Source organism: Musca domestica, unplaced genomic scaffold (genome assembly GCF_030504385.1).
Source record: "Musca domestica strain aabys unplaced genomic scaffold, Musca_domestica.polishedcontigs.V.1.1 8, whole genome shotgun sequence".
In the NCBI taxonomy this organism is placed as follows: domain Eukaryota; kingdom Metazoa; phylum Arthropoda; class Insecta; order Diptera; family Muscidae; genus Musca; species Musca domestica.
The window spans coordinates 3,385,487-3,407,018 of NW_026712409.1; the positions used below are offsets into that span (position 1 = coordinate 3,385,487).

The 21,532-nt window shown below is 37.3% G+C and overlaps 1 protein-coding gene across 1 annotated transcript; it reads left to right on the forward strand.

The window, feature by feature from the left end:
- Positions 1-4,086: 4,086 nt before the first annotated feature.
- Positions 4,087-18,589, forward strand: LOC101897710 (polycomb group protein Psc). Its single transcript, XM_011297541.3, has 5 exons — positions 4,087-5,478; positions 9,537-10,222; positions 12,664-12,754; positions 13,945-14,148; positions 14,263-18,589. The coding sequence occupies exons 2-5, from the start codon at positions 9,604-9,606 to the stop codon at positions 18,023-18,025; spliced, it is 4,677 nt and encodes a 1,558-aa protein (XP_011295843.1). The 5' UTR covers positions 4,087-5,478; positions 9,537-9,603; the 3' UTR covers positions 18,026-18,589.
- The last annotated feature ends 2,943 nt before the right edge of the window (positions 18,590-21,532 follow it).

The following is a 21,532-nucleotide window of genomic DNA, read 5'->3' on the forward strand; positions in this document are numbered from 1 at the left end:
TTTCTATTAGAGCTTGAAACCTTGTGGTACTTATAAATATATTGATATGGGTGATAAATCATAATAATAAGATCACATAAAGAAAAGAATTTTCACACTGGGAGACAGTGATGATGGAAATATTTAACAACGGTTACCAGTGTGTTTAGGGCTCACCGAACTAGCCGGGTGCCCGGAACTCCTCCAAAATATTCGATTTAAGGTGTTTTCAAAACATTTTACTTCAATATCTCACTTGTTGTCTATTGAGTAATTTGTCAATTTGCACCGTTTGCAGACTAACGACAAAACCAAAAATTGGGTTTGAGTTGACAAAAATTAACTCACCGGGTAAATAGTAAAAAATAAATGTTGGAAAACCCATTTGCAGGGACGGAACTCTGTCAAAACAGTGTTGATTTTGTATGACTATTACAGAAATCGGATTCATTGAGCTTGAGCCTTCCAAAGATTATACGAGTAATATTCAGGTAATATAAAGGATAGTGATATAAGGGAAAACCATATAATCGTCCATAACCAGATATAAAATTGAGAGATATTTCATAGCAGTTTGTCAAAAGATTATTAGGAATTAACAGGAGTCTATGAAAATTTCTGAGTTTTTCGCTTGAAAAATTCTATTACGGCGTACTGATTGTATTTCGTCCTTCTGTCTGTTACGACTCCGAAATATCCAATCATAGCAAATTCGTAGGCCACAAAACCTTTAAAATATTTTCATTGGGGGATTTTTTCCATCGAGTCGCTCACACATGGGCCTGAATTCCGTATCAATCGGAAAAAATTACACTGAAGTGGCATAGATAACAACGACATCGCCAGAGGATAGCCCGTTGAAAAGGTACATTTTTTTGACATTTTCAGAACAATTTCTTAAAAAATATTTTTTTTGTCCATTGGTAACCCTGAAATCATTTTTAGCTTCCGAACGAAATGAAGTAGATTGATAAAATTTTACTCAATTGTATATTATGTCTGCAGGACTTTCGGTATTTTGATGATTTAAGCGACATTATTCACCGGAAATGTTTCAAATTTGTCATTTGAAGTTCGTAATAGATATTACAGCCTAAGACAGAAAATTGTCTGTACAGGTCTTCGTCTTCGTGTAGCCCCCATATCCTCCCTATATTCCGTATTTTGATGATTTTAGCGACATTATTCAGCCAACATTGGTGTAGCCAACATATAACCTCTCCTATATTCGGTATATTGATAATTATAACTACATTATTCACCGAATTTTTTTTCAAGTTTCGCATTTGAATATTGTAATGGCTTATGACAAAAGTCGTCGTATAGACCGTAATAAAAAGGCTATATTCGGTATTTTTAAGATTTAAAAAAAAATTAATTGATTTTATTTTTTGAAATGTGCCAAATTTGTTCCAAATGGTGGAGGGTATTAAAAATTCGGCCGAACTTACATCCTTTTTACTTGTTTTGATATGCGCTATTTTTAGGTGTTAATAATTAAAAAATCAAAATAAAATATCTCTATCAAATCTCAACAGTCGTCCAAAAATCTATGATCTAAAAATGGAATGGATGGATTTATATTTTTTGTAGTAAAAGTCAATTTCAATCAACTCAACTAACTATTAAAACACAGATGTATACCTTCAGCCAATGTTCGATTATTTAAACACATTTTGTCTTCTGTTATGATTATTTAAATTGTTGAACCTCCATTTCGTATCGGACCTAAATAAACATATATAAATATTGCGACGTGCCAGGTTTGGACCACATTAACTACTTCCTTAACTTTATAGGAGATATGTGATAATTTTTAGAAAATGTTTAGATATGCGTAAGTTACCAGATATAGTCTACCGAAGTATTAAATTTTCATACGTCATCTAATACAGATAAAGAAATGAATACGGGCAAATTATAAGAACATCGAACATTTTTTTCAAATTTTATGAAATTCCATCATATCATGATCATTTCATCTAAGGTTTTTGTTGGGAGATAAATTTAGATATAACAAGTTGTAAAGTATCGATGACTTGTTTCGCAAGTTATGACAGATAAATAAATTGAAAATTGTTACCCATATCATACTCACAACTTATATTGTTTTAGCAAATTTGTTTGTGTGTGTGAAATTTTAAGAGAATTGGATGCTTATTTCGCTTTCTTTGAACGTTAATAGTTATAATTATTAAAAATTTTGACACTTTACTTACTTGATGGAGTAAACCACACGAAAATTCATGTGTGTGGAAAAAAGAGAATGTTTATGAGAATGTCAGAGTGAATGGCTTTATCATTTAAAAGGATTGAGGGCCAAAATTATAATATTTATTTGTATTTAAAAGGGACAGCCTCGAAACGGCTTTAGAGTGAACCCTCTAGCATCTGATTTTTTATCTCTCACCTTGTGAAAAGGATCAGCTCCGGCTTGGATATTTTACTGAAAGACTATACATTCGTCTTTCCGGATAGTTTAACATTGATTGGAAGATATCTTGACTTATCGTCAGCATATGCGACAACTTTTGAACCTTGATTTGGTAATTCTAAGTTTGACTTCTGATTTCACTCAGCTCAGCCCTGATGATGAATTTACCAATTATTTGGGCGGGTCAAGAGAGATTCAATATATTTTGTAATATTTCAATTCTTATTCACATATTTTTTTTCAAATCAATAGAAATCCTTAAAATCACAAGGATGATACACATTTTTTTGAATTTTAAAGAACCCTATAGCGCGTTTTTGGATCGAAAGCCAGTGTTTGCCTAAGCTTGACAGACAAAATCTATCGGTTTTAGAAATTTATGTTGAAAACCGAAGAGAAAAAGCCACAAGGAGACACTATTCACCGAGTTTTTCCGAAATGGTTACTATTTGTTTACTTTTTGCATTTTGCCAATTGGGTCTAATGAAATGGTCTCGAAGGTTGAAACAATAATTCACGAATATTTGGAATTGTGTTGAAAAATTCACTTTAGTTAACATTACGGTTCCTAAATTAAAAGAATTATTACATGAAAAGTAACATAAAATTCTAAAATGCTAAAATTCTTTGCAAATTCAAGCATGGTTTGAAGTATTTAAATGCTGCATAAACTCAATATGGGTACCGTTTTATTGATTTATGCCAAAATCCATGAAAACCGAAAATAAGATTTGTAGAGAAACAGAAATTGCTAATTAAAACCGCATTTTGAAGTTGAGACCCTCTTTGAGTAAATGAGCGGAATAAAACATGTACGTACACACGTAAATATACATATAATTTGTAAATTCGAAAATAGGAACGTAACATCTAAATTTTCATTGCCTAAGACCATACATAATTTGCGATTTGCATGTGTGTATGTGCATGTTTGGACACGCATATATAATACATGTTCACATGAGTATATATACGAAACCTTCATACATTACGTAAAGCCCTTCTTATGTGTATTAACAAAATTCAGTTACATACCTATGTAGGTATATATGTATGTATCTACCTATATAGGTACAAACGTAGTTTGGATTTTAAATGAATACCTATACATTTTTGTACATACATACATATGTATGTAATTTATTTATATCCATATGCATAAATACATACCTATTCATTTTTCCTTCCATGGAATCTTTCTTATATGCTTTTTACACAAAATGTGGTTACATTGAAATGAAATCGTTGTGTCATCACATCCCTCTCTACCCGATGCTTCGTGCTCATGACTAATCTCTATGGAAATAAAAACAACAACAAGAATAGCGTGTCTTATATGCACTCTTTTAAAAATTGCAGTTTTTGTTATATGCCTAACTACCTAACCAGCTACATCTATGTTCGGTACATACAAAACTACTACATAAGATTAAATTGAAGCTACACGGCAGCTGCCTCTGGCACCAAAAGCAAGGCAAGCAAACGAACAACAGCCTAAAAAGTATATAAATTGAAATGGAGAAAGAGAGCATAAAAGCAGCATAAACATAAAGGCTCTGGCAGGCAGGCAGTAGGAGAATCATACACACATACGTTAATACATAACGACGCCAGCAAGCATATTGAGTGCGACAGAGTACTGAGTTTTATGACCAAATATCAGCTACAAAGTGAAACGACCTTTTAGTATCAAATCAACAACGCTTACAGACGGTTCGTGTGAGGAAAACCCAAGCGCATCATTCGGCAGAGTTTCAAACGACAGACAGACGCACACACACGGTGATATATACCCCCAACCTATAGCAAGGATAAACAGCATAAGTTTTTCTGTTCTGGCGCCTTCGTTTGGGAAACACACACAACGCTCTATCTCGTGCCCAAGAAAACACCACCAACAAAAAGAGAGATAGAGAAAAACAATAATTGAGTGAGAACAAGAATGAGTGAAACTTTTGTATATGGCAAATGAGAGTTTTAATGGGCCCACAAAAGAGTGAAAGAGAAAGGTTAATGAGTTCAACGCAAGAGTAAAAGAGATAGCCATAACATAACAGCAAAAAAGTCAATAACTCCAACAAAACGAAGCGCTCTACCTAAACGACAGCAAACACACGCACACACATTGTGTTATGTGTTTTTGTATTTGCCAAGCAAAGGTATATAAGCCGGCGCTTATATACAAAAGAAAAGTGAGCAGCATATGCATGTCAGGCAACGCGTCGTTCAACGATTTCGAAAACATTTCAACGCGGAACGTTGAGCTGTAAAGACGTTGAACGGGAAAACTCTGTAGTTTTTGTGAAAAATTACACAAGAAAAAAAATTAATTAAAAATAAATAATAAAGGAAAAATTCAAAAGTGTTTAAAAGAAAAAAAAAAATTTAATTTTTTAAAAATTATTTGAATAAATGCTGAAGTAAAAATTTCAAAAAAAATAAACAAAATTAATTTAAAGCAATTTATGCTTCGTGTGTGAGAAGTGGTGGAAATATTTCATTTCACATAAAGCCAGCCAGCCAGGCCTGTTCGAAAAATATAAAGAAGCTACAAAAAAAAAAGTGAAGTGGAGAGACAAAAATAATCACCATTGAAAACGGAATGCATGATAACTAAATAAATGCGTTGTATGCAAGTCAGTCGCTGTAAATGTGTGAGTGAGATGACGATTGGTGGTGGTGGTGTGTGAAGAATAAAAACAAATAGCATACACACGAAACTAAATAAGAAAGAAAGAAGAATAAAATTGAAAGCAAAAGAAATAAACGAAAACGTTATGTTTGTTCATTACACAAAAGAAAGAAAAGAAGAAATAAATTACATCTGAAAAATAAGAAAAGAAGCAGAAAGAGAAAAAAAAAACAAAAATAATTGTGAAAGTTTGATAAAAATCAGTTGGCCAGTGGATAATTGCCTTACCCCCAACTCTTGGATTATTTGGATTAAATTATTTTTACAAACAATTTTTTGGATTACTTACTTACCCCCCATCATCACAATGGATTACTATTTGGATTATTTTCAATTTAACACAAATGTGGATTACAATTTTTATTAATTAATGGTAAGTTTTAATATGTGTTTAAGATTTTATAATAATTTATAGTCTATATTTTTTGAGAAAATTTGTCTCCTTATTTTTAAGATTTTCTTTTTTTCCTTGAACTAAACATTTCAAAACTCCAACACTTTTTTCTATTTCTTTTTTCCTTTAACATATTTCCACCACTTTACAATAAAACCCAATTTATTTACACACACACACCCATACATTCTCACTCCGGCCCTAATGCCTTTGCTTTTTCTCTTTTTTTTTTGTTATTTTAGTAACGTAGAAAACAAATTAAAACTCCAGCTGTAGCTGTTGTATGTTTATCTGTTACAGAAAAACCAAACCAAAAACAAAATTTCAAATACCCAAAACGCTCGTTTCAAACAACTGAAAGTAAACATAAATTCTCTTTTTTGCTGTTGTTGCTGTTTCCTCCTCTTCTGCTTCTTTTTCCATGGTATTGCGCTGCCAGCCCTATCGTTGTTGTCGTCGTCTTCTCTGTTTTATGTTCTCTTTCTTCTCGGCCTTGCTCACACTATGCTGGGTTGATAAAAATGAAACAAACGCCGCAAACATTTCCAACAGAGTTGAGTACAACAATAACAACAACAATAGCAGCAAACAGTAAAGGCGCGCTCTTTGCCTGCAAGTGATGCCAATGCACTGTAAAATTTGTGAAAATCGCAAAATGTGACGAAATCTTGATTTCAAATCAGTTTTCCTAAAAAAAACCATATAATTTTATCGCAACTAAAAATAGAGCTGACAAACTACCGATTGTGGCCAAAGAGCCCAATAAAGATGATCAAAATCGACTGTATTAGGGGTTCCTTGGCAAAATGTGACGAAATCTTGATTTTCAGGCAATTTTGCTTGAAAAACCAGATGAGGATCATTTTATCGCAACTAATATTAGAGCTGACAAGTTACCGATGGTGGCCAACTTCAAAAATTTCCGATAAAGTGGTTTCCAGGCACAGAATATTAGTTTTGTCCCTCTATTTTTTAATGGGAAAACTGGTAAAAGATCGAAATGTGAAATGCACTCGAAGAGAAGTGCTCTACCCAGAATGTAAAGAAAAAATATCAAAATTCAATGGCAATTTTTCAAAATCAGCATATCAGCCAATCAGAAACTACATCTTTTTTCCCGAAAGTAAAAAGTTGTAAAGGAGAAACCCTCTATGTCCGTGTCCTTATTTTCCGAGAAAAAAAAAAACACTGAAAGTTGCTAAAAGTAGCAAATTTTATTCACGTGAAGGAACAAAGCTATTCTCTTCAATTCTATTCTGGAACGGGTCCGGACAGAGAGTCTCCCGATTTTGTTACTCTCCGATTACATTGCTTTTCAAGGAGTCTGACTGAAAGTGTGGAGAGAATTACGCTCATTGAAGGCACGTGGGGCCGTATTTGTCTGGCCCTGGTCCAGAAGGAGAAAAGGGCCATACTTATGAGTATATATTGGTTTCGCCCTTCTATCCAGATGTCTCCCAGCACGTTTTAGCACAGCCAACTGCGGATGAAGCCAGTTGACCTACTCGAATTGGAAAATATCGTTTTTCAAGAATTGTATTGGAATAATGACCTATTTTTTCGATGCCATCATGCGTTGTACACCTACATTTTATTACGGAACAATTTCTAACTACCAAATAATATAAAAATATTTAAAATTTTAGATTTGTATGAATATCATCAAACATACCCCTGACACACCCCAACATACCAAATTGACTTGAGAATAATATTTTAATAAGCTTACAAACATAAGCCTAAAGCTTGAGAAAATCTTGAGAATGTATTGAGAAATGTTTGTTTAACAATTATAGAATAATCGAAAAGGAACCCTTATTCATAAGCTTATTCTTGTAATTGCAGAATAAGCTTACGAAAGTAATATTTTATAAAGCCTATTTTTTCAATGGTAAAAAATATTTATTTATTCATTTTTTAATTATTTTACACATTTCATTCATTGATTGCCATCCCAGCTGTCACTGCATCCTGTTGCCTTGATACCTAGATGCTTTCTTTCCCCTTATTTGAGCTTCTGTATCTCCTCCACTTATTCTTCACTTCTGTTGAATTCCTGCAACTTTTTGACGCCTCCATTCTGAAATGAGATTGAAATAATTTATACTACAGATTCCCAGATTTATTATTCATCATTACCTTAGAGTTTCGTCCGGAAATGGGTCCTAAATTCGCGTGATTTTGATTTTAACCAAAGAAAATAATTTTTTGTTGACAATTTTCACAAAAAAAATCAAAACAAATTTGTCAACAAAGGACAGATTTGAGAAAAGTTTGTGCAAAAAAGTGTTTCTCAAGCATTGTTGAAAAATTCTTATGATAAACTATTTTCATAATATTATTCTCAAGCTGTATTGTATTTTTGGTATGTTGGGACGATATAGACGATATCTGCTGATACGAAAATTTTCGATAATAGGCATTCTGTCGTATATATGTATATAAATTAGTCTATGGCTATACCTAAGGACTGTAATGGCTGTTGGGGCGTATTCGTTTTTCTCCCGAAGAGTTTTGAACAGAGCACAGATTTGCTCGTTTTAACTCGGGAGTGAAACTTGCTCGCGAGCGGTAATGCTCGAAGAGTAGGAGTTTTCTATGGGGATTGCTCTTTTGTTTTGTGGGAGCGGGGTGAAGAGGCAGGCGTTCTGGCATTCTGTCGTATATATGTATATAAATTAGTCTATGGCTATACCTAAGGACTGTAATGGCTGTTGGGGCGTATTCGTTTTTCTCCCGAAGAGTTTTGAACAGAGCACAGATTTGCTCGTTTTAACTCGGGAGTGAAACTTGCTCGCGAGCGGTAATGCTCGAAGAGTAGGAGTTTTCTATGGGGATTGCTCTTTTGTTTTGTGGGAGCGGGGTGAAGAGGCAGGCGTTGTGATCGTCTACAGAAAAAATACAAATACATGACGAAAAATAAAGGAGTGCTCGGCTAGAGTAGTATTTGCTCGTTTTTGAGCGAATTTTGCTCCCACTCTAAATCGTCCAAAGAATTCGAACGAATCCGAAAAACAGAGTTTAATCGATTTGCTTTTTTCTGTTCCAAGCAGCGCCCAACTCGAATACGAGCGAGATCCACTCTTTACTCGAATTTTAGCGAGCTTTGCGGATGTACATTTTTCTTTTGATATTTGTTTTTACCAAATCAATCCAGATTAAACTTTTTAATTGATAAGAACAGATTCGCAACACTGATTTTGTTTGTACGACTTTATTCGATCGTAAAATATCTCCATTGGTAATAATCCAGTCGCTGCGACGGTTCCATATGGTAACACTTCCAGTCTGTATGTATGTATTTCCTGTATAAAAAAAGCTTACGACGCCCAATCTGAGCGACGATTCCGTACGGTACTCCGCAGCGAATGGATTACCATAGGAAAAAAATATTGACAGTACCATCGATTTAGTGCTGGCAGACTTTTGAATGGGCTTCTTCCAATACATTAATTTTTAAAGAGAAACGCTTGGGAAACTCCCAAAATTTAATTGTAATCAGGTCGCTATAGCTACAAAATCTCTCAATAATTTTTAAAATTTCAATTATTGGTCTATTACAGGACTGCTAGAATGTATTTTTTTACTACAATAACCGATTTTCCCTTTATGATATCGAAATAAATTGCAAAACTAGTAGATATGTCTTCTTGCAGGTTCTGGGACAGAGCATTTGAGTTTGATGCATTGTATTTGTAAATAACCCTATTAAATATACTAAAAAAATCGCTTAAAATAAACGAAGAAAGGGCCACACTTATTTTGATGTCAAATTGTGTTTAACTTTCCTCCCCAAAAACCTTGTCTTTTATTATTTTCTCTTTTTCCCGTTCGAAGAACCTTCCGAACTTTCCTTAAATTCTATAACAATTCTAACAAATCTTCTGCTGTCTTTTGCCTGAATATCAACTCCTTTTTGTCTCATTTCCCTTTACTCGAATTATCGCCACTTATCTTTTATGATTTTGTGTTATCCCTCCCAAATCTAATATATGTATTTTTTTTCTTTTTATATTCAAACCTTAAACAATTTACAGTTTCAAAATATCAGATTTCATTGCGAAAAACGCAAACCAAGCCAAACAGAAATTGTGACACAGAATTATGTCCCCAGTACCGCTACCTGTGGCCAATACAGCAGCACTAACGGCAGCGACAGCTTCATCATCCACCTCAGCAGCGGCGAAGACCGGCAACGACACGACGACTACAGTCAACATGGCAAATTCTAATACATCCTATCGGCAAATGGCCCAGGCAACGACGAATGGCAGTGGTGGTAGTGCGACGGCTGTTGCCACGGCATCATCGACGACAGCCACAAACAACAACAACGAAGCAAATAAATTAAAAATGGCAACGTCGTCCACAAACAGCTGCATTTCTGCCGAGGCAGCAGCAGCGGCGGCGAATGTCACAACTTTGCAACAATGCGATAGCAGCAGTGCCGCCAGTACCACTTCAGAGAACAGCTCATCTTCATCATCCTCATCGGCCCTGAGTGTTAAGAATGAAAATTGTGATACGGTCATAAAAACCGAAATGGAGAACAGCGAGAATTGTAGCGCCGATTCAATGCAACAAAATGAAGCCAATGATCTCCAGTTAGCTGCCATGAAACACCGGCCCATACTTTTGAGCTCCATGAATCCGCATATCATTTGCAGTTTATGTTTTGGCTATCTGATAGATGCCACCACCATTGTGGAATGTTTGCATTCATGTAAGTATAATCCTGCTGTCGGGCATTTGTTTGTGTTTTTATGTTTTGTTATTCAAGGCCAAGGTAGGACTATTACTACCTTGGCCTGATTTTCTACGTCTTTGCAATCTTTAAATAAATGTCCAAGGCCAGCAGTAAATACAACAACCCTTAAAGGAGTTGCTGATATTATGTAGTCTGTCAATTGTGATTATTCAAGATTCTTATCTGATTTCAGGATAGAGAGTTATTTTTTAATGAATTTTGAACAGAAGTTTTAACTTCGAAAAAGAAAACTACCCTTCAAAGGCCATGTAATGTTGCTGTCAACAAATGATTGAAATTGAATTTTGAATACATAATGAAGAGCTTTCAATTAGTCTCATTCGAGAAAAATATTTTCCTTATCTTTGGTCCTTACTCAAGGAGTGTAAAAAGATTCCAACATATCACCCTTTTTTCCAAAAGGAGTGGAAAGCACGACAGCGAAACACGTCGCATAGTGATGAGTGCTTGATAGAGTCTCTCTGGCTTTCCTTTCCAATTGAAATTCCAGATCATTAAGCTCGTCTCGAAGGAGAAATCAACAAATAAATCGTAAAAATATGATCTTCGCCTCAGAAAGACAAAATTTAAAATTGAAAATTAAAAATAGTTAAAATGTAATTTTTTTCAAGACAGCTCCATTTTTCTTAGTCTGTATAAGGACTTCGAGCTAAGGCGAGATCCATGCCTAATTTTAAGTTTTACTAAATTCGATTTTTTATTGAGTTTTATCGCTTCTTAAGCTAATGAACGCTTGAAAATGACAGCTATTATGAGGTATATTCGCTAACTTTTCTTTCAAAAGTTACTCCGGTAATTCGACTGAGAGAATTTCATCCCCACTCCCAAAGACGGCAGAGTAAGCTAGTCATTTTACGCTGTAATTAAATATAAAACTATTATTATTTGAAAAGAAAACGATTTTTAAAAAGTGTTACCTTCACTCCGAAGGAACTGAATAAAAATCTGCTAATCAAACTGGGGAATTTTTGTCCTGTAGAAATTTGCAAACTCTCAGTGACTCAACTGAAAGAAATTACTCTTTCTATTCTCGTCTCTAATTATGGACCATCCAGCAACAATTAGAGTACAGATTTGCTCATTTTGTTCGCGAGCAGGATTGCTCGAAGATTGTGAATTATTTTCAGAGTCAATTTTTTACTCATTTCGAGTTACTCCTCTTTGATTTTAAACAAATTTCCACTGAAAACGAAGCAAATATGCTCTCTCATATTCGAGCTACATCAAAAAATTGTGGTTGCTCGAGAGCAATTGCTCGAATTCGAATGAGTTCCACTCTTTGTACAAATTCGAGCGAGTATTTCAGAGAAATTCCTTAATTTGCCTCCTTAGAAAACAGGCTAAGTTCCAAACGCTTGCAAATATTTATTCCAATTTATTCCTGATGGAACTTAAACCTAAATCCGAAAATCCAAAACAAATAAGAACCAAATTGCCCGGCCAGTTCTTGTTTAAAGATTAGCTACATCGACAAATTGTGGTTGCTCGATTTTTGTTTTTCGGAGAGCGCTCGCACGAATTCGAGTGAGTTCCACTCTTTGTACAAATTCGAGCGAGTTTTTCGAAGCTCTGGCAACAATTCGATATTGAAATTCCCAAATGTGTCTCTTTAGAGATCAGGCTGCCTGCGTCACAAACGCTTGCATATATTTATTCCAATTTATTCCTGATGGAATTTAAACCTAAATCCGAAATCAGATCAAAGAATCCAAAACAAATAAGAACTAAATTGTCTGGCCGAGCCTAATTTAAAGATTAGCTACATTGAAGCATTGATTTTGCTCAATTTTGCTTTTCGGAGAGCGCTCGCTCGAATTCGAGTGAGTATCACTCTTTTCACAGACTCGAGCTAGTATTTCGAAGCTCTTGCAACAATTCGATATTGCCTAAGTTCCAATCGCTTGAATATATTTATTCCAATTTATTCCTGATGGATTTTAAATCTAAATCCGAAATTAGATTAAAAAATTCAAAACAAATAACAACCAAATTGCATGGCCAGACCTAATTTAAAGAGAAGCTACATTGAAAAATTGAATTTGCTCTATTTTATTTTTCGGAGAGCTTTTGCTCGAATTCGAGTAAGTTAATCTTTTTGTATAAATTCGATCAAGTTTTTCCGGAAATCTGGCAATAATTCGATATTGAAATATCTATATGTGTCTCCTAGAGATCAGACTGACAAAGGTTCAATCCCTTGCATATATTTATTCCAATTTATTCCTAATGGATTTTAAACCTAAATCGGAAATCAAGTTCCAAATGAAATTAGAACCAAATTTCCAGGCCAGAACTAATTTAAAGATTGCATTTTACCGATTGCATTAAAATTTCCACTTTGAAAATTATTAATAATTTTTTTTCTTTTATTTTTCTTCTTTTTATTTACTTTACAGTTTGTCACAGCTGTTTAATAAAACATTTACGCACCGAACAATATTGTCCACGTTGTGAAATGATGATAAATACCGCAAAACCAAACATAAAGTAAGTATGAACAAACAAGTTGGACAGGGTGACACAAAATGAATGGACAAATTTAAAAAAAAAATTGAATTTGACTCAAAATTTTGCAATTGTTCTGGTTTTCAAGTTATGGCCAGCCATATATGAGCTCCGAAATCAATTGTTTTACATTAAATTTCTGTGTCCATTTATTTTTGTAACACCCTGTATTAAAACTGAAATTACCCAACTCTCTCCATGCCATGTCGTCATTTTAGAGCGCCAAAATTAAATTGCCGACGGCATTTTCCATTGCTGCCTTTATTGCCGGCCTCCCTCCCTTGTTTATGCAGTTGAAATTATATAATTTAAGAAATACATTTCCAAGAATGCTGTTACTTAAGTACTATTCTTAAAGACAGACACAGCAACAACAACAACAACAAAATATTCATTAAAATTGTATAAAACCAGACAGGAACATTTCAAACATTGCAACAACAACCATGACTGACAACAGACAGACACTAGGCCATGAAATTTATTTTGTCTGTCCTTCTCACGGTGACGACGACGACGTCACAGAGTGATAGTTTTCTTTTCATTCGACATTTCCAGCGAGGAGCATTGTTGTTGTGTTGTTGAGGAATGCAAACACCCTGAATTTTCTCCAAGAAGTAATGAGGCTTATAATGAAAACATCTGCGTCAACATTTCATTGCAGCACAGCACACATTTTATCCATCCATCCAGTCAGTCAGTCAGCCAGCCAGCCAGACAAGCATACTTCAGAGTATATGTCTGTCCATTTTGTTGCTCTATCTAAACATTAAAACTAACACACCAAGCTGGCTCAGTGGTGTGCACACAGACACAAGCCAACAAAAAAAACCGTGCTATGTGAAGAACGGACGGACGGACGGATGGGACGGACTATAATTCCAGCTTTGTTCCGTCAGTTATAAATGATATTGGCCTCGCACAATTCTTTGGCGACAATGTCATGCTGTTACCTGTTTAACATAGTCCTTCTTCTCCTTTTTTTTGGCTATTTTCTTTAAGTCCTCAACTGCGTCCCTTCTTGTTTTTCCCGTGAAAATATCGTTGGCAATAATCTTTGGAAAATCTGCAATGACAATTGGCAAAAATTATCGAAACACAAAAACGTTTTTGTCAGGATTATTTAATAACTTTTCTCTTTTGTCCTCACTTTTCACTCGTGTTATTTTCAGGCCAGACACAACATTGCAGGCCATTGTCTATAAACTTGTGCCGGGTCTGTATGAAAAGGAATTAATGCGTAAAAGAGCCTTTTATAAGGATCGTCCTGAAGAAGCCGCCTTAGCCTCGCCCGAACAAAGGGGCGATGATACAGAACATTTGATTTTTAGTCCCTCGGACTATATGTCAATCTCCTTGGAATATGCAGACACAGAGTAAGTATCAATGATCCTGGTCCTCTAACCCTTTATATTCCGGCAGATAAACATCCCCTACAAACAATTTTACTAATCATACAATCTATTCTCCCTCTCTTCCATTTCTTGCAGAGAGCTTACCCATTCCGGTCCTGAATACATTGAATTATTAAAACCCCGCTACTTAAAATGCCCCGCCATGTGCACAGTGGCCCACCTCAAGAAACTGGTCTATGGTAAATTTGAAATCAACTCGAATCGCTTCACCATTGACATCATGTACAAGGTGAAGACCATTATCCTGCTGGATCACTACACCCTAATGGATGTGGCCTACATCTACACCTGGAAACGTGATGCCCCCATGCGTTTCTATTTCCGTGTGAAACAATCCCTGCGACCGGCAATACGTGTCAAGAAAAATCTCGTACCTCAGACAAAGAAAGAAGTGCCGCTGGCCGAAGAGGAAGCCACCAGTAAATTGCTTTCCCAGGCAATGTGTATCGTTCATGAACCCACACCTTCCATTAAAGCAGCCGTGCCTGAGACGAAAATCCTGGAACCCGAAGAAATCAAACAGGAAAATGAGGCAGAGGTCTCATCGACCACAGAAACACCGCCCATCGCTGCCAAGGAAGATGAGGAGCCAAAACAATTCGAAATTGTCCAACCTCCCCAGAGTCCTTCTATAAGTTCCCAGGAATCCAATTTGACTGATAAACTTAAAATAACCATTGTCAACAAAGCCGCCAAGGAAAAGTCCAGCGAATCCAAAACTGCTGCCAAAGCCTTAAAAGAAAAGCAAAAGGAATTGCACAAAACTTCTCCTTCAACCTCAGCCACGCCCAAGGACGAACGCAAGGTGGAGAACATCAAATTGAAAATTGATTTGTCAAAGCAAAACTCGGTCACCATCATCAACATGTCCGATCCGGAACGCAAGGAAATTGTAAAACCAGTTCGCCCAGAAAAGGAATGGAAGGTAACCAAATCCAAGAAGGAAAAGGATGGCAGTCCCAAATCTTCTCCCAAGTCTTCACCGCACAGCGAACGCAAGAGTAAAACTCCAAGCCCCCTAACCGTGCCACCTCTCACAATAAAAGCCGAACGTATTAGCCCCTTGGCAAAGCTTAGCTCTCCCGCCACAACTGCTCCTGCAAGTCCCACTGAAAAACCTGACGAAGCACAGAAATCTGAATTTTTAAAATCCTTTGCCCTTACCCCCACCAAAAATGTAAAGGCCGACAAACCAAAGGATCAAGTGAAGAATATTTCGAAAGATGTAACGCTTTCCCTGATACCAAAACCTGCTGTCAAAGAGTCCGCAGCACCATCTCCATCATCTTCTTCCTCGAAACGCAAGAGCAAGGAACCCATTAAAGCTGTTATTAAAAAGCCAAAACTATCTCCTCCCTTGGCCACCGAAGACTTTAAAATCAAATTGCCACCCATTCCAGCCAGCAATAATCAAAAGTCCGGAGATGCGTCAGCGACAACTGCTGCCACCGGTAGTGAGAGCAAGAAACCAATGATGCCACCACCAGCACCCTTGGCGGTAATGAAACCACCATCTCTGATTAAGAAACCCAGCAAACCGGCGCAAAATAAAATATCTGCTGCTCCGCCAGGATCCCTTACACCGCACCCAATGCACAACAATGTCCAGTTGGCAGCGCCCGGTAGCCGTACACCCATTGCCAAGCGCTACCAGCCCATCCTACCCAAGGCTGCTCGTCCCAATCCCTTTGCTAACATCCCCACAGATGTCAACAAAATTCTTAAGGATGCCGGTACGGAAATCAAAAGCATACCCAATGAGCCAGTCTCATCCAAAGTCTATGGTCCAAAGGCGGATGCCAACAGTGGCACACTTATGGGCCCGCCTCAAATGGCTGCACCACCAGCCAAGGTCAATGCCACAAGCCGCAGTGGTGGTGGTTCATCGAAGAACAACTCCAACAAAAATAACAGTTACTTGAATTTGGCTCTATTCAATGCCTCCAAATCGAAAGGCAATGAAGTTCCACCTGGGTGCCGAACCCCCATGTACACTCCAAACTCACCCATATACTCCCCCAGCTCACCACAATATGCTCCCAACTACAATATTCCGACCATGCCCACCTACAAATACACCCCAAAGCCCACAAATCCCAACAACTCGTACCTGCAAAGTGTTTTGGGCAATAACAGCCAAATGTCTAGCCTTTTCCCCAGTCCACCTGTCAAGAAGGATGGTGGCTCGAACAACAGCAGCAGCAACAACAACAGCAACAGCATCTCGTCTTCATCAACAAATAATTCCAACAATTCCAGCGTTACTTCTCACAGGGCAGAAAATCAGGCACCCAAGCGTGTTTATCCCTTCGCCCGTAGCCCCAGTCCCAGTGAAGATCCGCCAGAGAAGCAATTGAAAGTAAAGTCCCTGCTCACATCCTGCAACATAAATATTCCCTCCTCACTCTCAATTACCATAACGCGGGAAGATGGGGATCCCTCCTCAAATGGTTCGGCCCAAAAGCACAAGAGTCCTGTCAATAACTACATTGAAATCTTGAAGTTGCCCGAGCAGACCAGCAGCGACAACAGTGAGAACAAGCGATCATCTCCCCCCGTGGCAGCCAACTCATTGTTTCCCAATCCACCTGTGAAGCGTGTAGCCACCCCGCCTTTAAATGCGACAAACCAGCCCAAGCTACTTGCGCCACCTGTTCCAGTGTCGAATATGCAGAAGTCGGTTACGGCGAATCCACCTGCAGCCAATAATAGGCCCGTGGCACCCACCAACATGAGTGTGGGCGGCAAGAACAATGGTTTGAACAAACCAGTTGCAAACAATAAACCCACCACCCCACCTTCAAGCCTCAAATCACCTGTGACCGGCATTGACAAGAAAGGTACACCTAGTCCTGAAAAGCGGCCCATGACCAGTCCCAGTGATCAAAAGTCTCCCAAATCTCCAAATGGCGATGGCACCGGTAAGAAGTTCAGACACATACTGCCCCGTCAAATTGTGGCTCCCTCCACACCAGAGGTTAGTCTGCCCAGCAACAAACAAAATGGCAATGTCATTGGCACCTACTCCTCGCCGAATGGCGTCAATGTCAAAATACATTCCAACAAGAAGGTCAATCAGAGCAAGAAATCTCCTGTTAGTCAACAGCAACCACAACAACAGCAGCAGCAACAGCATTTGTCGGTACCACCAGCACCACCACACCAGCCGACATTGGCTGGCAATTTGAAACCTCCCCAACAATCGCCAACAAATAAACCCCAAATTAAGGCTCCCACCAAATCTCCACAAGGCAATCGGACACAGAAAGCCAACCAGGCCCAAGCCCAGGCTGCAGCCGCTACAGCTAAACTGAATCCTGCACAGAACAACAATGTTATGCCAACACTGCCACCTGTTATGCCACATCCCATGCAGAGCATGTTGCCGCCACACTTGGGTGCAGCAGCAGCTGCGGCCAATCAAAATGAATTGAGTAAATTCCTCAAAGAGAATCTGCTCAGGGCCCAGGTTCAAGCAGCCGTGGCCAATCAATCAAACATGTTCTATCCGTATGCAGCAAATGCAGCCGCTGCTGCCCAACTGGGTCAATTCAATCCCGCCATGTTCAACTATCAGCAGGCCTACATCATGGACCAGTTGTCGCGCATGCAGAGAGCCGGCAACGATGCCTTCACCGAGTACATGCAGAAGCTGAAGAGCAGCATGGAAATGCCAAAACCTGTAGCCGCCGTCGATGGCAGCAAGCCATGCGATGCCAAGCAACTGCCGAAATCGGCCTCTAGTCCCAAATCATTGACCGCCCCACAACACAGCCCCTCAACATCATCGTCTGGCGGGGCCAATTCAAAGGAGCAACTGGCGACCAAAACCAAGTAAAGAGGAGACAATTATCACCTCCGCCGAGCAGTAAAGAGGAAGTAGTAATGGAAGGAATCAAATTCCTTGAAAAAATTATCAAATCTTTAAAAAAAGAAAGAACAATTTGTGTATGTTTCCTTAAACCACCCCCGCTCCTAGTTAAGTGAATGTAGGTATTTTTAAGTGTTATTTATTCTAATCTCTTGATTTTAAGACACCAATTTTAAGTCTCCATAAAATAATTGTTTCTTTTTTATTGAATCGCTTGTTTTGTTATTGAAGCGGAGGGGTAAGGCTTATCTTCCCCCCGACATAGCATTTAAGACGCTAATTTCATTTTCATTTTTTTTTTAAATTTTGATGAGCATTGTATTCAAACTCCAAGTATTATAGCCTGTACATAAGTAAATGTAGGATTTAAGTATCTCTTGTGTAATTAAGTATTCTTAGAAGAAGAAAACATTTTTGTATAAACTGTATAAAAAAATTGTGTAAATAATCTCCAACTAAAGACTTTATAGTTTTAATGTGAAAAAAAAAAAATGAAACAATAAAAAACAACTCCAAATATTTTTATGAAAACATTTTTCGTTTTATTTTATTCCTCATTCGTTGCCAGCTACTCTCTATCATCCATGCATTTGTCGTCTCTCCGACTGCTTCGACTATTTCACCCTGAGAACTTCTCTGATGCCAAAGGCAATTGTCTTGACAAAAATCCTTCAAAAGATCTTCATCACAATGAGGGTCGCACACACACACACACCAACACAGACCCACACTGCCACAGTACGACGATTTCATTGTCGATGACAATAATTCTACGCTACTGCCGATGATTAAATTTCTGATGATTTATGTGCGTGTGCTCTGTTCTGCCTGCTTCACTAGCTGACTGACGGAGTGACTGGTTGATTGTTATGGCCTAGCCTGCTGGGGTCGGTTGTTCTGTCGGTCTCTTGCACACATGCGACAAATGTTGTTTGCCCATAACAAAAATGAAATAAGAAGACATAAATATCGCCTTTCAATGCGGCGCACATAATAATCCGCACAGTGGAACGAAAACAAAAAATAAATAAACATATCTGATTTGTGAAATGGTATTTACGCCGTTTATTTCTTAAAAAATACTTCGTGAACAAAGTTGCCATGAAGAATCCACCATTTTCTGGAAGTTTTGGAATGACAACAGGGACACAATATTTTTTGAGGTCCTTATCAAATCCTTACGTTATTCACGATTTCTTCAAAACTCTTGAAAAATAAGGTTGTTAATTTTAACAAATTCAAGTTTTTTGCTAGATCTTTAAAAATCTACAACTTTTCGCAATGATGTTCTTGAAAATTAAAAAAAAGGTAAGATTTTTTTACAGAACATCTGTAAAATACAGAATGTCCTGGTATTAATTAAAAAACGGCTTTCGATTCGCAATAATCTCAATCTTTGGCCATCAGCACTTGCAAATTTCTTTTTAAAAATTAACGAATCTCTCGAAAATTTTTCAACAAAAATCCATTATTTCTGGGCCAAAAAGTTGTTAAATAATATAGGCTCAAGCTTTTTTAAATGTTCTCACAAAATATACGACTTCATGTAAAATCCTTTAGAAAACAAGTTAAATAGTCTCAGTCGTTGTTGCCGACAGATGTATAGCCCCAGCCTTGTCTTATGATTATTCTAACTGATGACCCTTTATGGGGAAGCTTCCGCAGCAGTTGGGCAATATTGACCAATTTGTATCTGACCTCCGACTGATAAAAATGAGGTATCAGAACGGTTTGGCAGATATCAATCACAACAGATCTTGCGGAAGCAAAACATGTTTGGAAGTGTGAAATTTGAAGAGAGTTGGATGCCTATTCCGATTTTTGTAAGCGTTTTGTTTTTCAAAATTTTGAACCCTTTGTGGGGGAAGTACCAGAAAGAGTGCACCGATACATTGCATTTTCAAAGCAGATACTGAAATTAGTCAACATAATGGCAGAAATTTGAAGCGAAGCACATCCTTTTTTCGTTTTGGTTTTTCAAAATGTTGACCCTTTGTGGGGGAGGTACCAGAAGAAATGGTCCGATATCTACCATCTTTATAACAGATCTTGAGTTGATAAAAACAAATTTCTGATTGGAATCGGATGTCAATTTCGCGTTTTACGAGCCTCATTTTTATTTAAAATGTTGACCCTTTGTGGGGGGGGGGGGGGGGAGTAACAGTAGGACTGAACCGATACATTCCATCTTAATAGCATATCTTGTAAGAGAACCGGTTGCTTATTTCGGATTTTATAATCGTTTTGATTATTCCAAACTTTGACCCTTTGTGGGGGAGGTACCAGAAGGAATTGTGCTATCTCTACTATCTTTATAGCATATCTTGTGTTGATGGAAATATTGAGATGTTCAAAGCGTGGATGGAATCGAATGTTATTTTCGTGTTTTATAATCTTCATGAATATTCAAAATTTTGACCATTTGTGGGTGAGGTACCAAAAGGAGTGGACCGATATATCCCATCTTCACACCAGACCTTGGGCTAATAAAATTATTGTGACGTGTTTAATTTGAAGAGGACCGGAAGCTTATTTTGGATTTTATGCTCGTTTTGGTTATTCAAAATGTTAACTCTTTGTGGGGGAGGTACCTGAAGAAGTGGACCGATATATTCCATCTTTACACCCGACCTTGACTTAATAAAAATATTGTGAAGTGTGTAATTTGTAGACAATCGGACTCTTATATCACATTTTATAAGAGTTTTGATTATTCTAAATTTTGACCCTTGATGGAGTGGACCGATATTGTCCATTTTCGCACCTGTCTTAGCACTGATGCAAATATTAGGATATGTAAAGTTGGAGCAAAATCGTGCAGTAAATTATTTTCTTTGAAAATGTTGACATTTTGTGGGAGAGGTATCAGGAGAAATGGACCGATATTGCCCATCTCCGAACTAGGTCTAAATTTGACAATAATTTTACGATGTGCCAACTTTGAATAAAATTGGATTCTTCCTTCGAGAGTTATCGTGTGCACCAGCCAAACAGACAGACGGACGGACAGACATCGCTTAATCGACTCCAAATGTCCTGAAACGAATTTGGTCCAAAGAGACGTAGGGTCTAAAACCATTATTTCGATGTGGCACGTTTTTGCCGTATCAAATGATATATGCCCTCTGTAGCCATATGGCTGAGGGTACAAAAATGATGAAAAATCCTCGATTCTTACAAAAGAGTCATTAAAAATGTTTTCAATAAAACCATCAATTTATGGCTGAAGATCATTAATAAAATCTAAAAAATCCACATCGCATCCGAAAACTGGGACATCTTGAAAATCAACGATTTTTGGAAATTTCGGAATTTTCAGCATGTTTTACCACGTGTGTTTTTTTAGGAAAAATGTCCTACAGCCCTTAAAAAATCAAACTTTATCACTTATTTTTTATACCTTTAATAAATTGTTTAAATTCATGTCATCAAAATATAGAATACCTGGACACTTATATGGTGTCTATACCGAAA